A 21519-nucleotide genomic window follows, 5' to 3' on the forward strand; every position below is an offset into this window, starting at 1 on the left:
AGAAGCCCCATGTGCAGGTTTAAGGCTGCAGCTGAGTGGTTCTGTCACTTGCTGTGCCAGCCCAACATGTACCAGCATGTTAGCAACACAGCAGGTGGTACAGTTCTGATTCTGGCTCTCCGCTGACCTGGACCCTGTGAAGACACATGCCCACTCCCAGGTAAATGTGACATTGTCTGCAAATACGGTTGTTGGCATCTTGGTGGGTGGAGCCAGTCAGGCTTCATTGGCTGTTGATCACCCTAGCATGTCTTATTTCATGCAGTACCACATAAAGCTTGACCTACTATAATTGGGTTGCTTCTGAAGAATCATTCACCATAAGGATTAATCAAGAACAGTCAACATGGATTTGTTAAGGGAAGGTCTTGTCTGACTAATGTGATTGAATTTTTTGAGGAGGTAACAAGGAGGGTCTATGAGGGTCGTGCATTTGACGTAGTCCACATGGATTTTAGCAAGGCTTTTGACAAGGTCCCAAATGGCAGACTGGTCAAAAAAGTAAAGGCCCATGGGATCCAAGGGAAAGTGGCAAATTGGATCCAAAATTGGCTCAGTGGCAGGAAGCAAAGGGTAATAGTCAGTGAGTGTTTTTGTGACTGGAAGGCTGTTTCCAGTGGGGTTCTGCAAGGCTCAGTACTAGGTCCCTTACTTTTTGTGGTATATATTAATGATTTAGACTTAAATGTAAGCGGCATGATTAAGAAGTTTGCAGATGTTACAAAAATTGGCCATGTGGTTGATAATGAGGAGGAAAGCTGTAGACTGCAGGAAGATATCAATGGACTGGTCAGGTGGGCAGAAAAGTGGCAAATGGAATTCAATCCGGAAAAGTGTGAGGTAATGCATTTGGGGAGGGCAAACAAGGCAAGGGAATACACAATAAATGGGAGGATACTGAGCGGTGTAGTGGAACAGAGGGACCTTGGAGTGTATGTCCACAGATCTCTGAAGGTGGCAGGACAGGCAGATAAGGTGGTTAAGAAAGCATATGGGATACTTTCCTTTATTAGCCGAGGTATAGAATATAAGACCAGGGAGTTTATGCTAAAACTGTATAAAACACTAGTTAGGTCACAGCTTGAGTACTGCGTACAGTTCTGGTCACCACATTACAGGAAAGATGTGATTACACATGAGAGGGTACAGAGGAGATTTACGAGGATGTTGCCTGGACTGAAGAATTTTAGCTATGAGGAAAGATTGGATAGGCTGGGGTTGTTTTCTTTGGAACTGAGGAGGCTGAGGGGTGATTCAATTGAGGTGTACAAAATTATGAGGGGCCTAGATAGAGTGGACAGGGAGGACCTATTTCCCTAAGCAGAGAGGTCAATAACCAGGGGCCATAGATTTAAAGTAATTGGTAGAAGGATTAGAGGGGAGCTGAGGAAAAGTTTTTTCACCCAGAGGGTGGTGGGGGTCTGGAACTCACTGCCTGAAAGGGTGGTCGAGGCAGAAACCCTCATCGCATTTAAAAAGTACTTGGATATGCACTTGAACTGCCATAACCTACAAGGCTACGGACCAAGTACTGGAAAGTGGGATTAGGCTGGGTAGCTCTATTTCGACTGGCACAGACATGATGGACCGAACAGCCTCTTTCCGTGCCGTAAATTTTCAATGTTTTTATAAGGATTAGAACAAGCTTATGCATGTATCTGTTCCATCAGGATTGCAGTCACAATGCACATCAAGGGCTCGATATTAGCACCCACGATCGGGTGTGTTCCTGGTAGGGGGGGGTTACAAAAATCGGGGATTCCCGGGGTGGGTCGGGAGCCCGGCTCCAACCCGCCCCATTTCCGGGTTCCCCAGTGACGCGCTGACATGCGCGCGCAGACCCCGCATGTGGGACTCCCGCCAACAATTAAAGCCGGCGGGGTGCCACTTAAGGTATTTATTTCGGTATTTCAGGTCGTTTAGAGACCTGATTAACGAGATATTTTAGGAGGGGTGGGATTTTGCAAACAACTGGGACTGTTTCCCGTACTGGGGGAAACACTCCGGGCCCGATTTTACCAGGGGTGCGGGTTGGCAGCGGGTGGTCAGGCGGGCTCGAGGAAAACGTGCCGGCCAAATTGAGTGCGTTGCGCACGCGATCGCGGGATGATTGATGTAATTAGCCGGCAGTTACGGGTTCCGCGCTTCTCAGCTGCGTGCCGGCGGCCTGCGCATGCGCATTGACGTCTGAGCGATGGTTGCGCTCTATTTAAAGGGGCAGTCCACCAAAGCCCCTCCAGCCACAAACTACACTCCATCAAGGATGGAGGAGCACAGGGGTAAGGCTGCTCCCTGTTTCACGGACCACGCCCTCCAGGTGCTGCTGGACGGGGTCCGCATGAGGAGGGAGACGCTGTTCCCCACGGATGGAAGGAGGTGCCCTGGCAGCGCCACCAAGAGGGCATGGGAGGAGGTGGCCGTGGAGGTCACAAGCAGGGGAAACACCACCCGCACTTGGATTCAGTGCCGCAAGAGATTCAATGACCTCACCAGGTCCGGAAAAGTGAGTACACTAACGCACTCTGCGTCACTCCGTCTTCCACATCACCTCAAACACCTCACAACCCCATCTCCACTGACAGCACTGCGCTCCCGCACCAATCCTCACAGCCACCCAACTATCATCCTCACAGTTCCTGCACGTACCCACCGTCCCTGTCCCCACTCGACCACTACCACACATCCCAATGCCCATACAATGGGATGGCCATGTGGCACACGCATCCTCCCATCCATCTGCCACACGCTCAACCCACTCACACCAATGCTTGAAGCGTCTCACATTGTAATCATCACTCAATAACGTTTTTGTGTTTTGCCCTCACAGGAGAAGAGGGCCAGGAACGCACGCGATAGGGCACGCACCGGAGGGGGCCCGCCACACGAGGTGGCCCTGACAGACGCCGAGGTCGAGGCACTGGAGATCAGTCGCACGCTGCATTGCCTGTCGATGGCGGATGGCGAGTCTGGTTCTGGCGAAACGGCCGGTAAGGGAAAGCTGGCACTCATCACTCATGATCGTGAATGATCTTAGCATCACATGGCATATGCCGCACCGCCACATTTGGTCACATGCCTGATATTTCCCTCTGTTCTCTTGCAGGACCGTCTGCGATCGACGTTTCGGTTGAGGGCGATTCCTCAGAGGACATGCCCGTCTCTGAGGGTGCATCGTCACACATGAGCCTTGCATCCACCAGCGCAGATACACACACCTCGGTGGGCCCCCCCCCTCAGCTAGTTGGGATTGCACATGGTGAGTCACCGCGCACACGTGAGCATGAGCAGACCCTGGTGGCAGGGTCAGCCGCGGAGGGTCCGCGTCGGTGGGAGCACTCTTCTCCAGGCTTTGCTCAGCCGGACCCAGATGCTGAACCCAGGGGGCCACCTGTCAAAAGGAGAGTTGTCGAGGGGCACCAGAACATTGCTGAGTTACTGGGAGAGGTGCCACGCGCACTCTCCACAATCGCACGGAGGATGGAGTCCAACTCCTGCATGAGGGGAATGGTGGCACAGGTGCAGCAGGGTATCGCCGAGATAGTGTCGCAGGGACGTGAAGGCATCTCTGAGATAGTGTCGCGGGTAGGTGTGGGAACGTCTGCGGTGGAGGACAGGCTAGCCTCCCTCGAGCGTCACGCACAGCTCACCAATGAGTCCATCCAGGCCCTCACAACGGCTGTTCGGATTCAGGGTGAACAACATTCTGCCGCCATCAACAGGTTGACAGATACATTGGAGGTGGCCTTGCAAGGTCTCACCCACGTCATCCAAACTGCCGTCCAGCAGGGTGGAAGGGGTGATGTGGGCCTTGGCCATGAGAGGGAAGATGGTGAACGGGGAAATGGAAGTGTGGACGCTACTCAAGGCGCCCCCAAGTCTCACCCGTTGCCCCCCTCTCAACCAGTGCCCGCAATAGTCCATCCTCTCCAGGTGGCCGAGTCTGCCCCTGCACAGGTGCAGGAGGAGCAGTCTGTGGAGGTGCCCTCACGGGCACCGAAACCCAGGGGGCGTCGGCCCAAAGCATCTACCCGGTCAGGGCACGAACAGGAGCAACCTGCCACCACCTCTGCTGGAGCCACAGGGGTAGCACCACGTAGGGGGTCCCGAAAACGAACGCCTAAAGTTCCGTGAGCACACAGGGATTGCACCAGGGTGTTTGTCTTTTTTTATTTTTTAATTTTCCACTCTTTGAATGTCACCACAAAATAAACTCACTTTTTCTCACCAATGCTGCCACCTCTTGTCCATAATTCTGCGGTTTGTGCAATATGTCCCTTCCGTGCGCCTCATCATGACGACGACCACCCCGTCCCACCCATTGGGCATAATCCAGTGGGTGCAGGTGTACAGGCACCACTCTTCTGTGGAGGGAGCCTGTATGGACCCTCGTCTGTGCACGTTATGACATGTGAACGCCTCACACAGTGTGATGTTAGGAGAACTGTTGGCATATGAGTGCCTCCCTGGCCTGACGAGCACGCAAGTGAGCCGGTGTTCGGCCCATGGGTCGTTCCTCTTCCTCCTCCACCTCCTCCTCATTGTCGTCCTCAATGTGGGTGGCGGGTGTGCATGGGGCCTCCTCCAGCGGCACCCCTCTCTGTAGTGCCATGTTATGCAGGGCACAGCAGACAACTATAATTCGTCCCACTCTGAATGGCGTGTATTGGAGCGCTCCCCCGGAACGATCAAGGCACCTGAAGCGCATCTTGAGCAGCCCTATAGCCTGCTCAATTGTAGACCTGGTAGCAATGTGGCTGTCATTATATCGACGCTGCGGCTCGGTAATGGGGTTCCTCAGAGGTGTCATGAGCCACGTGTGCAGGGGATATCCCTTGTCGCCGAGGAGCCAGCCGTTGCCGGCGTTGGGTGCCTGCAGGATGGGCGGGACCGTGTACCCCCTGAGGACGAAGGCATCGTGGCAGCTGCCAGGGTATCTGGCGCACACGTGTAGGAATCTCTGGCGGTGGTCACAAATGAGCTGGGCATTCATGGAGTGATACCCCTTCCTGTTGATGAACAGCCCTGGCTCATGTGGAGGTGCCCGTATTGCTATGTGGGTGCAATCGATTACACCCTGCACCCATGGGAAGCCAGCCACAGCATGGAATCCAACCGCCCTCTCCGTCTGGCTGCGCTCATCCATGGCGAAGTTGATGTAGTGCGAGGCCCTGCGGAACAACCCATCGGTGACCTGCCTTATGCACTTGTGTGCAGATGACTGACAGACCCCGGTGATGTCCCCTGTGGCACCCTGGAAGGATCCGGAGGCGAAGAAGTTGAGGGCAGTGGTGACTTTGACGGCGACGGGTAAGAAGATGCTGCTTGGTCCATCCGGGAGCAGCTCGTCATTGAGGAGGCTGCAGATGTCGGCGACTACCTGGCGAGTGACTCTGAGCCTATGTATGCACTGCTGCTCAGAGAGGTCCATGAAGCTGAGCCTCGGTCTGTAGACCCTGTGCGGAGGGTAGTGCCTCCTGCGACGCATCCTTCTCTGCGGATGCCCTCCATCCTGCTGTGCAGGTGGATGTGCCACAGCACCGTGTTATGGGGATGCACGTCTCTGAGGCGGACGGTGTGGACTGCGAGGCTGCTGAGGCTGGTCATGCTGTTCGTCCTCCGAGGATGTCAACGCAGCACCCATCTGGCAGGTTTAGGTTTGCGGGGTTGTGCACGGTAGAAAAGTGTGTCCTCGCACAGGGGTTGGACTTCCACGCCGGTGAATCTTCTTGCTTGGAGGAGGGTGGTGGAGGGCAGGTGTTGCCCAATGTTACGGAGTGTCCTCCTGCGTTGGTGAAGGCTCTCCCCCCCCCCACCTGTGGAATGCACCTTGGCAGCTGCCACAGGCTGCTGGCTGCAACACGTCCGTTGAGAGTGTGAGTGTTTCCCCCAGTATGGGAAACAGTCTCATTTCACTGTAAAATCCCACACCTGTTAAATAAACAGCTCAATCAGGTCATTTAATGACCTGAAATACCGAGATAAATACACTCAAGTGGAACCCCACTGGCTTTAATTGCCTGCGGGATTCCCACCAGCGGGGCCAACGCACGCACCCCCGGACGTCAGCGCGCAACCCGGAAGTGGGCGGGATCGAGGCGCGATCCAGTCCCGCTCCTCGAAACCGGGATTTTAGAGGCCCCCCCCGCCGAGAACGCACCCGGGACCGGGTGCTAAAATCGGGCCCTCCCAGTTCAAATGGACGTGTTGCAGCCATCAGCTTGTGGCAGCTGCAAAGGTCCATTTGATAGGTGTCGGGGGGAGACCCTCACTCATTGCAGGAGGCCACTCTGTCACCTTGGTCAAAGTTTGGCCTCCACCACCCTCCTCCTAACAATAAAATTCACCAACTTGCACACTTACCCCGGGGTCCAGAGACATGTACCTACCTTGCGGACCCCCTCAGATGTACATCTTCTGGATGGGGGCCACCGTAGCTGCAGTCATGACCTCCTCGGAGGGCGAACAGCATCACCAGCCTCGCCGTCCACCTCTGACACGTGGAGCTCCACAACACAGTGCTGTGACACATCCACCTGTACAGCAGGAGGGAGGGCAACCAAAGAGAGAGATGCGTCGCAGAGGGCACTACCCTCGCCACAGGGTCCAAAGACCGAGGCTCAGCTTCCTGGACCTCTCTGAGCAGCAGTGCACACGGAGGCCCAGAGTCACTCGACATGTAGTCGTGGACATCTGCAGCCTCCTTCATGCCGAGCTGCTCCCGGCTGGCCCGAGCACCATCTTCTTACCTGTCGCTGAAAAAGTCACCACTGCCCTCAACAACTTCTCCTCCGCATCCTTCCAGGGTGCAACCGGGGACATCGCCAACGTCTCTCAGTCGTCTGCACAAAAGAGCCCTGCAAATACACCTACACCCACTCTGCAGTGACACAATGGGTGGCATCAGTTGTGGGTCTTCATAGTGATCCTCAGGAAAGGGCATTATTGCACAAACCAGACAAGATTCGCAAAGACATGGCAGTAGTGGTGACAATATAATATGTGATGTGAGTTGATCAGAAATTAAATATAAGTAACAACCATGACAAACCCTCAAACACCCTTGTGCATCCCCTTCATGCTCACGACACGTTTGCCTTACGCTTCCTACTGCACATATGTGATGCATGCCCTGTGGCTGCAGCACAGGTAGTGGCAGGTTGGGTGAGGCTGACTGTGAAAGAGATGCATGAGAGGGTGAGTATGAGGTAGAGCCATGAGATTGTATGAGGATTGGGTTGAGTGGTAGTGGTGGGATGAGTACTGGCGAGGTGAGTAAGTGCAGGTAAGATGAGGATGAGCTTTGAGTGGGTGTGAGGAGTGAGGTGACAGAGTAGTGTTGGCTGTGCAGAAGGAGATATGGGGTGGGGGCGGTGATGTGGCAGACGGAGTGTAGGGGAATGAGTAAGGGTACTCACGCTGGCTGACCGACTTAGGTCATTGCAGCGCCTCCTGCACTGTATGCCGGTGCGCGATATATTGGTGGTGCTGGTGACCTCCTCTGCCACCTCGAGCTAGGCCTTCTTGGTGGAAGAGGCAGGCCACTTCCTCCTGACCGCTGGGGAGAAGATCTCTGTCCTCCCCCTCCTCCTCACCCCATCCAATAAGAGCTGGAGTGAGGCATCATTAACCTGGGAGCAGCCTTCCCCCTGGGCTGCTCCATGCTGTAATTTTTCCTATTTCTTGCAGCATCAGTCAGTGGAGGACTGCCCCTTTAAATAGAGCTCCTCCAGCTGACAGAGCTTACTGCGCATGCGCAGCCTGCCCGACGCGCAGCTCAGCAGCGGGGAACCCGGAAGACCAGGTAAGCGGATCCAATCAGCCTGCGATTGCGCACGGAGCAGACTGATTTAACCGGGCGCGTTACCCACGCGCCCAATAGCTCCTCCGCCACGAACCCGCCGCCCTGGTAATATCGGGCCCCAAGAGTTGAAGCCTCTGCCTTCACTAATTATTTGTCAAAACAAGGTCTAGTCACCTCTGTAGACAGAAGTAGGTGCAGAAATGGCCAGTAGAATTTTGGATTTTGTAAAAAGCAGCATAGAATACAAGGATAAAGATGTAATAATGAATTTATACAAAACATTGGTTGGGCCATGGTTAAAGTACTGTGTGCAATTTTGGTCACCCCATAATAGAAAGGGCATTAAAACCAGAGAATGTTCAGCATAGATACAACAGCATGGGATGGAAGACTATAGTTATGAGGAGAGATTTGAGATACTCGCATTATTTCCACTGGAGCGGAGAAGGTTAAGCAGAGATTTAATCGAGGTTTTTAAAATTACAAATAGTTTTGATAGAATGAATAAGGGCAGACTATTTCCTCTGGGTGGGGAGTCAGTGACGAAGGATTTAAAATGATCACTGAAAGACAGCGTTTAGGAAAAATGTCTTTGCACACAGGGTTGTTGGAGAATGGAATGCTTTGCCCTAGGGAATGGTTGAAGCAGAGACCATTTTTCCTCTTAAGAGAAAATTGGATTACTATTTGAAGCAGATAAAGATGCAGTGCTATGGGGAGAGAGTGGGGCAGTGGGATTAGTTTGGATTGCTCTCGCAATGAGCTGGCACAGACATGATGGGCTGAATGGCTGCCTTCTGCCCTGTAAACTTCTGTGTTTCTATGGAAAGACCTAATGGGGCATTCCAATGGGAAAAATCGGCTCTATGGTCCTCACTACCAGCGCATATTGGAAAATCATGGGCATTGCCCTGGGAGCAGATAAAGTTTTTGTGACGTCACACATACTTGGAAAGTTACCCCCAGGCGTGCTTTCTCACTCTCCTAACTCGTTTTTGCTGCGTCTGTACTTCCTGGGCACATGGAAATAAAAATTCCATATCAATTCGAGAAATATACTTGGAAATATATCGCCGTTCCTTCATCGTCGCTGGGTCAAAATGCTGGAACTCCCTTCCTAATAGCACTGTGGGAGAACCTTCACCACATGGACTCCAGCGGTTCAAGAAGGCGGCTCACCACCACCTTCTCAAGGGCAATTAGGGATGGGCAATAAATGCTGGCCTTGCCAGCGACGCCCACGTCCCATGAATGAATAAAAAAAATCAATTTGAGATTACTTTTTCTGTCTCTTTTGTTAGATAGGAGAAAGGTTTCAAAGATCTGATCCTAATGACATAAGAAGCTGCACGACATCCAAAAGATCACTAAATACACAATCAAACCAGATCCAGCATACTGCCCCTTGGGCCTTCCCTTAGTGATGATTCTCTTGCTCACACCAACTTGAAGAAGATCGTGGGTTTCCCCTAACAACAACCCCTCAGTGTATCCTACAGAAGAATCCCCTGCTCGTGCTCCTACCCAACCTATGTGAATTGAGACATTATGGAAAATAGTCCAGGTCAAGAAAATCATGGACTCCTCTGAGGTAGATTTTGACTTTGCGCAACAGTATGAAACGGGTCATAGTGAGTCGGCAGCTCGTTTTACATCTCTCCCCATTTTTATTTCCATTGATTTGAAGGGAAATAAAAATCAGGACAGATGTAAAACAGGCTGCCGATTCACTCTAACCAGTTTTACACTATCGGGCAAAGTCAAAATCTACCCTGCTGAGTCTGAATTAATGGAAATCTTTTGAAATTTGGTACCCATTCCTGCCTCGCTGGTGATGCTGGTCAGCACAGAACAACATCCTCCGCATAGCTGACAACAACAACCATCTGGGAGTGTGCTCAAACCCACCCGGAAAGGGTGGCCCAAAGCCCTGATGACACAACCAAAATTGACCAGGCATTGACACAGCAGTCTGGCCTCAACATCACGGCCACATCCTGGAATCAGTCTTCAGTACTGTGCACACCCCAATTAATTCAGTAAAGCTGACTCACCACAACACTGTACCACGTACAATCTACCTTCTATATTGTATACAATAAATGCAATGTATGGTAAACTATTGGAACCAATAAATAACTGTGATTAAACAACACAATAATATAACCATAGAATTTCTATTTGAGTAACATCTTTCCCTGGCACATCACATAACTACCAAAAGTATTTTCATAATTACTCTAAAACCTCTTCCTTTCATGTAATGGTCACACACATCACTACAATCAGTAGCTGTCTGCACAGTGACCAACACATAACATTGGGCTAAGACAGTACAACATTCCACACTGGATTTTGGTTTCTTTCACTATTGCTAAATAGCATGCAAACCTGTTAGTACCACGATTGGGTGTTGTGTAGGATTCTGCTTCACCCTGCTATGGAGGGAGTGGAAACAGAAAACTCCACTTGCATGGCACTTTAAATGCAGTCAGTGTATATATTTATGAGCTCTGGTACCAACAGAGCAGATGTTTCAGATGTACTTTGGGCCGTTTTCATTGTTCACATTTATAATTGTGCAAGTACCACAATCAGGCTTGTACACCCACCCCGAGGGACAACCATCCTGCATGATGCAATCTGATGAAAGAAAATCACACCACAAGTTTATTAATAACATCAGTTTAGTAACCACGCATGTCATTAAAGGTCAGACATTTCAATCAGACACTGGGCTCTTCTCCAGGGGAGGAGAGGGCAGATCTCCCACCTGCACATCCCCCCACCATGACAAAAGGATGAGTCTGGGGGAGTTCCCAGGCTAACCTGGGAATTCTACCAACTACACCCTTGGCAGGCCTCAGGAGGACTCTACAGCTACGAGCTGGTGTGAGTCTCACTGAGGGCCCAGGAAAGACCCCAAAACTTTTACAGCCAAAGATACTCAATTCCAGATCAGATTAGTTATGTAAAGTAAATCCACCAATAGCTCCACTAGGAGCACAAGTTTTAAAATAATGCGCCCAGTGAATTCTGGGTGCTCCGCAAGCGATCGCAGCCTAATTGAAGCCACTTACCTTGGCTTCCGGGTTTCGCGCTGGAAAGCTGCGCAGCAGGCGGACAGCGCACCCGGCATCATGGACTGTCAGCTGGGAGCCCTAGTTAAAGAGGCAGTCCTCAACTGACTGATGCTGCAGAAAATAGGCAAAATTACAGCATGGAGCAGCCCAGGGGGAAGGCTGCTCCCAGATTTAATGATGCCTCACTCCAGGTCATACTGGATGGGGTGAGGAGGAGGGAGAGGACAGAGATCATCTCCCTGGTGGACGGGAGGAAGTGGCCTGCTTCTGCCACCACAAAGGCCTGGCTCGAGGTGGCAGAGGAGGTCACCTGCACCACCAACATATCGCCCACCTGCATACAGTGCAGGAGGCACTGCAATGACCTAAGTAGGTCAGCCAAAGTGAGTACACTTACTCATTCCCCTACACTCTGTCTGCCACATCACTGCCCCCACCCCACATCTCCTTCTGCACTGCCAACACTACTCTATCACATCACTCCTCACACCCACTCAAAGCTCATCCTCATCTTACCTGCACTTACTCACCTCGCCAGTACTCATCCCGCCACTACCACTCAACCCAATCCTCATACAATCTCATGGCTCTATCTCATACTCACCCTCTCATGCATCTCTTTCACGGTCAGCCTCACCCAACCTGCCACTACCTGTGCTGTAGCCACAGGGCATGCATCACATATGTGTAGTAGGAAGTGTAAGGCAAACATGTTGTGAGCATGAAGGGGATGCACAAGGGTGTTTGAGGGTTTGTCATGGTTGTTACTTATATTTGATTTCTGATCAACTCACATTACATATTATATTGGCACCACTACTGTCACGTCTTTGCGAATCTTGACTGGCTTGTGCAATAATGCCCTTTCCTGAGGATCGCCATGAAGATCCACAACTGATGCCACCCATTGTGTCACTGCAGAGTGGGTGTAGGTGTATTTGCAGGGCTCTTTTGTGCAGACGACTGAGAGATGCCGGCGATGTCCCCGGTGGCACCCTGGAAGGATGCGGAGGAGAAGTTGTTGAGGGCAGTGGTGACTTTGACAGCGACAGGTAAGAAGATGGTGCTCGGGCCAGCCGGGAGCAGTTCGGCATGAAGGAGGCTGCAGATGTCCATGACTACATATCGAGTGACTCTGAGCCTCCGTGTGCACTGCTGCTCAGAGAGGTCCAGGAAGCTGAGCCTCAGTCTGTCGACCCTGTGGCAAGGGTAGTGCCTTCTGCGATGCATCTCTTTCTGCGGTTGCCCTCCCTCCTGCTGTGCAGGTGGACGTGTCACAGCACTGTGTTGTGGAGCTCCACGTGTCAGAGGTGGACGGCGTGGCCGGCGAGGCTGGTGAGGCTGGTGATGCTGTTCGGACTCCGAGGAGGTCATGACTGCAGCTATGGCGGCCCCCATCCGGAAGATGTACATTTGAGGGGATCCGCAAGGTAGGTACATGTGTCTGCACACCGGAGTTGAGGTTGCAAGTTTGTGAATTTTATTGTTAGAAGGAGGGTGGTGGAGGCCAAACTTTGTCCAAAGTGACAGAGTGGCCTCCAGCAATGAGTGAGGGTCTCCTCCCCACACCTGTCAAATGGACCTTTGCAGCTCCCACAGGCTGGTGGCTGCAACACATCCATTTCAACTGGGAGTGTTTCCCCCAATAGGAGAAACACTCTCAGTTTAGATGAAAATCCCACCCCTCCTAAAATATCGTCCAAATCAGGTCTGCTGACGACCTGAACTATCAAATTAATTGGTTTAAGTGGGATCCCGCCAGCTTTAATTGCCGGTGGGAGTCCCGCATGCGGGGGCTACGCGTGTATCTAAACGCGGAAGTGGTCGGGTTGGAGCCGGGCTCCGGATCCGCTCCGGGAATCCCCGATTTTCAGAGCCCCTCCCGCTCGGACATCCAAAAATCGAGCCCAATGTATCTCCTGGTTGGGCCAGTCCTGGGCCTCTCTTCTGCTCCGATGTTCAGGGCCGGTGTCAGGGTGGGTGCTGCTGAAGTGTCCTTACAGGTGCCACTAGCCCACCCTGACCATGCAAGTGACCCTGTCCCCACAATGTGAGATGGGGGCCGACCTCTTTGGGCTGGAGCAACCGAGAGTTCCGCTCCACCGAACCTCTGCTGGTGGAGTGGGATTCCTGGAGCTTTGGGCCTTCAATCTTCGCCTCTAAATATAATTCAGTTTTATCACTGCAACGCTACAGTGCACTCTTAGCATCAAGTTTGTGGCAGGTGCATACCGTAAGACTGAATTGGTTTTTTAGCTGTAAGCTCTGGGCTGCGGCTAAAACTCAAACCCAACATTCTGATGATCGTGCAAAGTACTCTTTGATTTTGCGATGCTAAAGGAATATCTTCAATCCACATCTTGAGAGTTCTGATGAAGGGGACACGACTTAACATTCAAAACCTGTCTTTTCTCTTTATAGTCACGAGCTGAGCTGCTGTGCATTTCCAACATTTCTTGTTTTTATTTCAATTTCCAGCATTTGTCATTTGTTTTCTTTTTATCTCGAATCCGCAACAGGCATCGACACACTTTCACTCATCCACAATGAGAGCTTCTGCCAGCTAACACATTTCAGGCTTAATGTTGGTGTCAAATGTATACCTCCTACCTTCTGTTTCCATTCCTGGAGTCCTTTCTTTTATTGATTCAGCTTCTTGCATTGTTTTTCTTAATTCCCAGTAGTTCATTTATTTTCTGTATGCTTTCTCCTTTTAAAAACTGAAGCTCCGATTTTAGCTTGGAGCAGGAATCAGGGGTGCAGGAGGCGGAAGCGGGCCGTGGCCCCCTTGATCGCAAGTCTGGGGAGATTTTAACGCCCAGGCCTTATATGAATGCCCCGACGCTGATGTCTGCCCAAAGCTGGCAGGGATATGATCCACGTTGGGTGACGAGGGTGTAAATTTGCGGGGCGGTCAGGCCGCCGCCGGGGAACTGTGGAAACGATCCCCGGCAAAGCAAGTAAGGGTGGTGTGATTGGTAAAGCTCGCAATCAGGGGAGGAGGCTGGCCGGGGTCAGGGGACGCCCAATCGAGATTACATGGCCCCATCGGGACGTGCCTTCACCATTTAAATTTGGCCCCCGCTCCTTTGGGGCGGGCGGCCTTCCCATGCCTGATTTTAGGTAAGTAAAGATAATGGGAATGCATCAGAAATGCGGCGCGAACCCCCCACCATCTTAACCTCCGCTTGCATTGTTCTTGCTAAATAGCCCCTTTAGTCTTCACTTTTCTTTCTTGTCCTTATCTTGTACTTTTCTCCTCTCTCTCTTCATTTTTCTTCTTTTCTAGTATCTTGTTTTTTTACAATATTACCTTGTTTTTTTTTATTCATCCATGGGATGTGGGCGTCACTGGCAAGGCCAGCATTTATTGCCCATCCCTAATTGCCCTTGAGAAGGTGGTGGTGAGCCGCCTTCTTGAACCTCTGCAGTCCGTGTGGTGAAGGTTCTCCCACAGTGCTGTTCGGAAGGGAGTTCCAGGATTTTGACCCAGCGACGCTGAAGGAACGGTGATATATTTCCAAGCCAGGATGGTGTGTGACTTGGAGGGGAATGTGCAGGTGATGGTGTCTTCCCTGCTTGCCACCTTTTCTCTCTTTCTTTCTTTCATTGTTTGGTTTAATTTTCCATTCCTTCCTGACCTTCACCTTTCTTTGTCTCTTCATCTTGACTGATCTTTCTTTCTCACCATGACCATTTGTTCTTCCCATCTTTCCCTATTATAGTCACATACACGTTAATGGCATGGAAGTAAGTATTTCTTCATTGGTACCGCCAAGAGAGGTCCAACACTCAATAAGATTCAATGGCCCAGTTCGGATAGTTTGATCACTAGGTAGGAAGGTTCTCAAGACTAATGCATGGAATGTGATAATAGAGACTGTGGCTCCAATGTTTACAGGGAATTGGGGAGGGAACAGGGTGGTAGGGGTGGGGGATGTAGTGGAAATGTGGGGAACATGGAGGTTCTGCTGAATTTAACAATAGGACCACATTTAAATATTTTGTCTCCGTTTGCCGGCCGGCAGCCAGTCAGATTGAGTGGCTGGCTGACTGGAAAGCCTGCCGTAGCTGGGGAGCGGAGGGAGGGAGGGAGAGATCACGCGTCAGGGGGAGAGAGGAGAGGAGATCGCGGGTGAGGGGGGGGGGGGAAGAGATTGGAGGGGCATCGGATCATGGGGATGATGGTCCGATTGTGGGGTGGGGGGTTCCAATCACGGGGCTCCGTTCTGGGGGTGGGGAGGGTCCGATTGTGGGGTGGGGGGGGGTCCAATCACAGGTAGAGGAGGGGGGGAATCAGGTTTACTTGGGGGGCTGCTCCTCCTGGCCCACAAGCACTTACCTGCTGAATCCAGCCATTCTTGCCTCCCTCCATCTGGGTTTTCCCAGCCCTTGGAATTATGGACCCGCCACTGGAGAGCAGGTTAGTTGCCTGCCCCCTAACTAACCTCCGTTAAAACCGGAAGTGGGCACGTTGGAAGCGGGCTGGGGTCGGGTTTCCCACTTTAGAAATTTTAATCCCACCCGCCCATCTTGGGGGGTTAAAATTCCCCCCTGTGTTTCTTTGGGTGGTGAAGTTGATAATTCGCACAAGAACAAAAAGCTTTGTGAACGTGATTGTGATACTTCAAATCTAGCACAAGTTACAATTGGTTAAGTATCTGTAACACACTAACCTGAAATACTGTGGATCACTGTCAGACATGTCATCAGATCTGGAAAACGGGAAGGCTGCTCAGGATACTGGCTCACTGTGTACTCCTGACACACGTTCAAATAACTTTTTTTTAGCTGTTCCAGATGTGCAACATTCGAAAAACCTTTGGTATCTGTAAAGGAAAAGAAAGAAAAGTTAAAGTTCAATAACCACGACCATAATTATTGGCTGATGGGAAATATGAAAGTTTTATAACATATCAAACTTGAGATTCTGGATACATTTGTCCATAAGGCCAGGGAATTCACACTATCCTTTATTGTATGCAAGTAGGAACACAGCATAGAGGTCACAGTGCTTTTTATAACACACAGCAGAACATTTCAAAGGAAGACAATATTGAAGTAGTTTTGTTTAAATACCTTACATAGTATTATTAAAAGCACTGTCCACAATCAGTTGATGAAAATAAGTTTTTTGTTTAATGTACAAGATGGTGACAAAATTGGATGACTTTAACGACCCACTCCACAGAGCCATCAAGTGGCCAGAGCCTGCACTACAGTGACAGTTGACATAGCAAAATTGAATGGGAAATGTTGACATAGCAGTTTACAAAGGCAAATGTTGATGGAATATGGTGAGAACAGGAAGTAATATTTGTAGACAGGAAGTGTGCACCCTACACAGGATTTTTAACAACAGATATATATATATATATAAAACGCCAGCCTCTAGGTGACCCATAGCTGTACGTATAAGAAATTGAGGCAGGAGGGCCGGGAAAGCTCAAACATTCAAAATACATTTTCAATATATTTTTTAAGATACAAGTATTTTGGTAATGTTTTACAAATAGGATGATAAAACACTTCTGTTATCATTAGACAGTCCTTCGTGTTCGATTGTTGTTGGGAGACTAAACATTCATTGTTTTTTGTTGCTCACAGTGGTTTAGGTCCAACGCAACAATCTGCTGAATTACAGTTTTTATCTTTTTTTTGCATTTGCGCCTTGCCAATGTTAAAAATATAGTACACTGGCACTTGTTGTAGTTGGCACCAACTTTAAACCTCCCTTCTATGTCAAAAGTCCCTAATCAAGTTTCTGGGAGAAGCTTCATAAATCAGCCAGCTGGTGAGTTGGAAAATATTTGAAATATTGCAAGATCTTTGCTTAAATAAGAGTACAGAAGGCACTTATTATGTTTCTGTGGTGATAGAAACATAATAAAAGGTCCTAACAAACTGCCCTGCTCCCAGTCTGTATTGGCATTTGCAATAGTTGTTAGCGGATGCCAACTTTCATGAGTGGCAAGGTCCAGAAGGTCTATCCATTGCATCAAATTTGAACATAGAATAGAATAGAATCATAGAATCATGCAGCACAGAAGGAGGCCAATCAACCCATCGTGTCTGTGTCGGCTCTTTGAAAGAACAAGATTGTCAGAAAACTGGAGAATTGCAAATGTTACACCCTTTTTCAAAAAAGGATGCAAGGATAAACCCAGAAACTACAGGCCAGTCAGCTTAACCTCAATGGTGGTGACATTTTTAGAAATGATAATCAGGGTCAGAATTTGCAGTCACTTGGACAAGTGTGGATTGATTAGGGAAAGCCAGCACGGATTTGTTAAAGGCAAATTGAGTTTAACCAACCTGATAGAGTTTTTTGATGAGGTAACAGAGAGGGTAGATGAGGGCAGTGCAGTTGATGTGGTGTATGTGGACTTTCAAAAGGCTTGTCATCAAGATTGCGGCCCATGGAATAAAGGGGGCAGTAGCAACATAGATACAGAATTGGCTAAGGGACAGGAAACAGAGAGCAGTGGTGAACGGTTGTTTTTCAGAATGGAGGGAGGTGTACAGTGGTGTTCCCCAGTGGTCGGTGCTGGGACCACTGCTTTTCTTGATATATATTAATGACTTGGACTTGGGTGTACAGGGCACAATTTCCATATTTGCAGATGACACAAAACTTGGAACGGTAGTGAAAAGTGAGGAGGAAAGTGATAGACTTCAAGAGGATATAGACAGACTGGTGGCCTGGGGGGGACACGTGGCAGATGAAATTTAACGCAGAAAATTGTGAGGTAATGCATTTCGGTAGGAAGAATGAGGACAGGCAATATAAACTAAATGGCACAATTCTAAAAGGGGTAAAGGAACAGAGAGATCTGGGGGTATATGTATACAAATCATTGAAGGTGGCAGGGCAGGTAAGAAAGCAGTTAAAAAAGCATACGGGATCCTGGGCTTTATAAACAGAGGCATAGAGTACAAAAATATGGAAGTCATGATGAACCTTTATAAAACACTGGTTCAGCCACAACTGGAGTATTGTGTCCAGTTCTGGGCACTGCACTTTAGAAAAGATGCGAAGAGAGGGTGCAGAAGAGATTTACTAGAATGATTCCAGGGATGAAGGACTTTAGTCACGTGGATAGACTGGAGAAGCTGGGGTTGTTCTCCTTGGAACAGAGACGGTTGCGAGGCGATTTGATAGAAGTATTCAAAATCATGAAGGGTCTAGACAGAGTAGATAGAGAGAAACTGTTCCCGTTGGCAGAAGGGTCACGAACCAGAGGGCATAGATTTAAGGTGATTGGCAAAAGAACCAAAGGTGACATGAGAGAAAACTTTTTTACACAGTGAGTGGTTAGGATCTGGAATGCACTGCCTGAGGGGGTGGTGGAGGCAGATTCAATCATGGCCTTCAAAAGGGAACTGGATAAGTACTTGAAACGAAAAAATGTGCAGGGTCACGGGGATAGGGCGGGGGAGTGGGACTAGCTGGATTGCTCTTGTATAGAGCCGATACGGACTCGATGGGCCGAATGGTCTCCTTCTGAGGTGTAATCTTTCTATGATTCTAAGAAAATGTTGCAGTTTTGTTTAATAATTGATAATAAGAGACATAGCTAGGGGATGGGAGGCAGTGTGCACATTAAAAGGAGCGATGTTTTGAGTTAAAGAAGATTTTAGTTACAAAGTACAAAATTAACAGAGTCCACTCCAATTGCAGTTTGCATGGCAACATTTTTGACTAGTTTTCATCGTGAGATTAGAGCAGGTTTTTGCTATCATACAATACAAATGTGCTGCTAAATGTTACTTTACTGCCATGCGGACTCAGAACAGTGTTTTTTTTATTACTGATATTTACACTCAAACTCACACAGGGTACTTTTTTAAACAGTAAAACTATCTGGTAATCAACTGGGCTTCCAACATTTCCAAGGTCCAGGCAGCGGTTTTTTGTGTCCCTACCACCCTGTGTGCACCTATAATCGAGGCAGTAACGGGACCACAGTAGGGAAGGAGTTGAGGTGCCGACTCACTGTCCGATTTTCAGCTTCCCTTGATCCTGGTGGCCAGAGCTCCTGGCAGAAGCAGGCAGGAGCCTCGTGAATATATGTTCATCGAGGTCAGAGGATGTCGTTTCAGATGCCATTTTCGTCTCTGCTTATTCAGACACCCCCCCACCCCCTCCCAGTTGCTGCACCTGCACACCAAACATGGGTGGTAGAAGTTGGGAGGTGGTAATTTTGAGCATATATTACACAGTTACAGTCAGGGAAAGCTGGAAGCAGCTTTGACACACATTTTTTTTTACACAGTCCTTTGTGTTATTCGAGGCTTAAAAGCTTCCACATTAACGTGGAATGGTGCTGCAAAAAAGTTGCCTCTTCCTCAAACCAGGTGCTTTCTTTCACTCCCGATGCCTCCACCCCTCCTCTTTAAGGTGCTGCTGCAAGCCCTCCAGAATTGGCCGCCCAGACAGGTTTCCGGCCCCCAGATCAGTGAACTGCCTAAACGGAGCACTTTCCGCACTGGCAGCTCGCCAAATTCATTTAAATGAGGCTTGGCCATGAAAACAGCATAGGCCTCATGCTGACTCCCATGAGTAAGCCCAGCGCACAACCTGCCCACTGCCCGTCTGATTCATGCTGGAGATGAAAGTTGCCCTTGTAGTATCACAGCTTGGCCTAAATTCTTTATCCATGCGGCCCAATTTTAATCCACATGCCACACTTTAAATGGGCAGGACTCGCTCAGTTTTAGTGGGAATGTGCCAATTCAAATTAATTCAATATGGATTAGAGTCACCTGATTGCTAAGCAAGATAGTCTCACAACAGACTCTGCTCTGTCAATGTTCCTCAAGTTCGAGATTTAAGTTTCATCGTATCTTTTGATTTGATGCTTTACTAAATGTTATCCATATAAATATGACACACAGTAATTACCGCTAGCCTTGATTAAAGACAGATATACTGACAGACACGGATATTGGAGTAACACAGGCATACATCACAAAAACATTGGCCCTCAATTTCCACTTTGGGTGCAATCGACATTTGGGCACAAATTGCGGCCGAAAATTGTGCCAGCTGGGTTTTATTGTAAGTTTCTGCTAAAATGCTTTAACGTATAAACAAACACAAAATCTTCCATGAATCAGCGTAATCCGGCAGCTTGCCAGAGCATAATCGTTTATTTTTTTTTGCAATAAAAAATATTCATTGATGTTTTTAAGATGTATTCAAGAGTGCAGTTGGTGCAGTTTTATTAATGCAGCTGAAAATGGGTTTATTTGGAACAATAAACATTTTTAGTAAGAGAATCTAGTCCTCTACCTGTGAGAAACCTGATTTTAAATCACTGAAAATAACTTGGCAGTTTCTTAGTAAATTAAATATTTTTTAATATTTAAAAATATTTTAACTGTCCCTACTAGTGTCCTTGCTTCTAAGAAAATGAGCCACCCTCATTATTTCAATCGGGGGACATGGCCGGTCTTGTGGGTGGGGCCGGCTTCAGAGCAATTTTTTTGACCCAGCGCGAAACATCGTGGAGACTCGAATTACTCTGGACGTAAATTGTGCCAAATGTAAATAGAAATTCCGCCATGTTTTCTGCTGATTCGGTCAGAATGTGCTGAAAAAGCCAGAGCAATCGAGCAGAAACTCTGGGCCATAATGATTAAATCACTAATATTGTAAAAATAACAACTGAAGCAGGGCTGCTGTGTTCAACAGAAAGTAACTGCACAAAACCAATGCTTCCCTCGCCCTCTGCTATGCTGCAGTAACCATTCACACCTGGTCTGGTATTTATCTTTCATTTCATTAATTTCTCTCATTATTGCCTCCTTTTGTAAAATGCTGTGATACCGTCTGTCATTTAATCATCTGTCCTCCACCTAATCACTTTACAAACAATCCTTTTTCTTTTCTTGTGTATGTGGTCATTTTTTCTCTCCCCACCATTTTCCTCCCAGCTCTATTCTTCCTTCTAAGCTGTTCACCTGTAACAGCTCCCAGTTCTGACGAAGGGTCATCGACCTGAAAAGCGAACCCCACCTTCCTTTCTCTCCAGATGCTGCCTGACCTGCTGAGTGTTTCCAGCATTTTCTGTTTTTATTTCTGATTTCCAGCATCTGCAGTATTTTGCTGTTTGAGCAAACCACCTTATTTGTTCCAGAGCAATATCCCATCATCAAGTAAGGAAGGCAATGAGGTTAGAATACATTATTACATGAAGGAAGGTCCAGTTTGAACAAAAACAGAAAACGCTGGAAACACTCAGCGGGTCAGGCATCATCTGTGTAATTATCGTTCGAGGTCAGAGAGGGAAAGGTCACTGGGGATAGTGAAAACACAACAAAGGGTGAGATTGGAAGGACAGATGGGGTCAGAGGAAAGTGAAGGGAACGAGGGATCAGGATTGGTATCCAAGAGCCCTTGACGCTTGCAGTCGTTGACACCTGAAAGGAAGAAAAGAAGTTTTTTGTTAAAACGCCGGATGAGGTGAAGGATGAAATGGAATTGCGGACTCGGACAGCTCTGGAATAAAGTGAGTTGGTGCTGCTGAAGAGAGAGGTCAAGAATGTGCAAGTGGCACGGCATGGCGTTAAACGTGGGTCTCAGGAAGTGGCGAGAGCAGCAGTTTGAGGGACGCTGAATATCACGGAGGT

General features: G+C 48.9%; 1 protein-coding gene across 1 annotated transcript in view; it reads right to left on the reverse strand.

The window, feature by feature from the left end:
- Positions 1–10337: 10337 nt before the first annotated feature.
- The window catches only part of LOC137324916 (nuclear receptor subfamily 6 group A member 1-like), a 159737-nt gene continuing 148555 nt past the window's right edge, over positions 10338–21519 (reverse strand). Inside the window, exons 9-10 of the mRNA XM_067989608.1 lie at positions 15561–15713; positions 10338–10444 (exon numbers count right to left, since the gene is read on the reverse strand). Of these exons, the coding sequence (XP_067845709.1) occupies positions 10338–10444; positions 15561–15713 (260 nt within the window). The remainder of the gene's footprint in view (positions 10445–15560; positions 15714–21519) is intronic.

The sequence above is a fragment of the Heptranchias perlo genome, chromosome 9 (genome assembly GCF_035084215.1).
Source record: "Heptranchias perlo isolate sHepPer1 chromosome 9, sHepPer1.hap1, whole genome shotgun sequence".
Lineage (NCBI taxonomy): Eukaryota > Metazoa > Chordata > Chondrichthyes > Hexanchiformes > Hexanchidae > Heptranchias > Heptranchias perlo.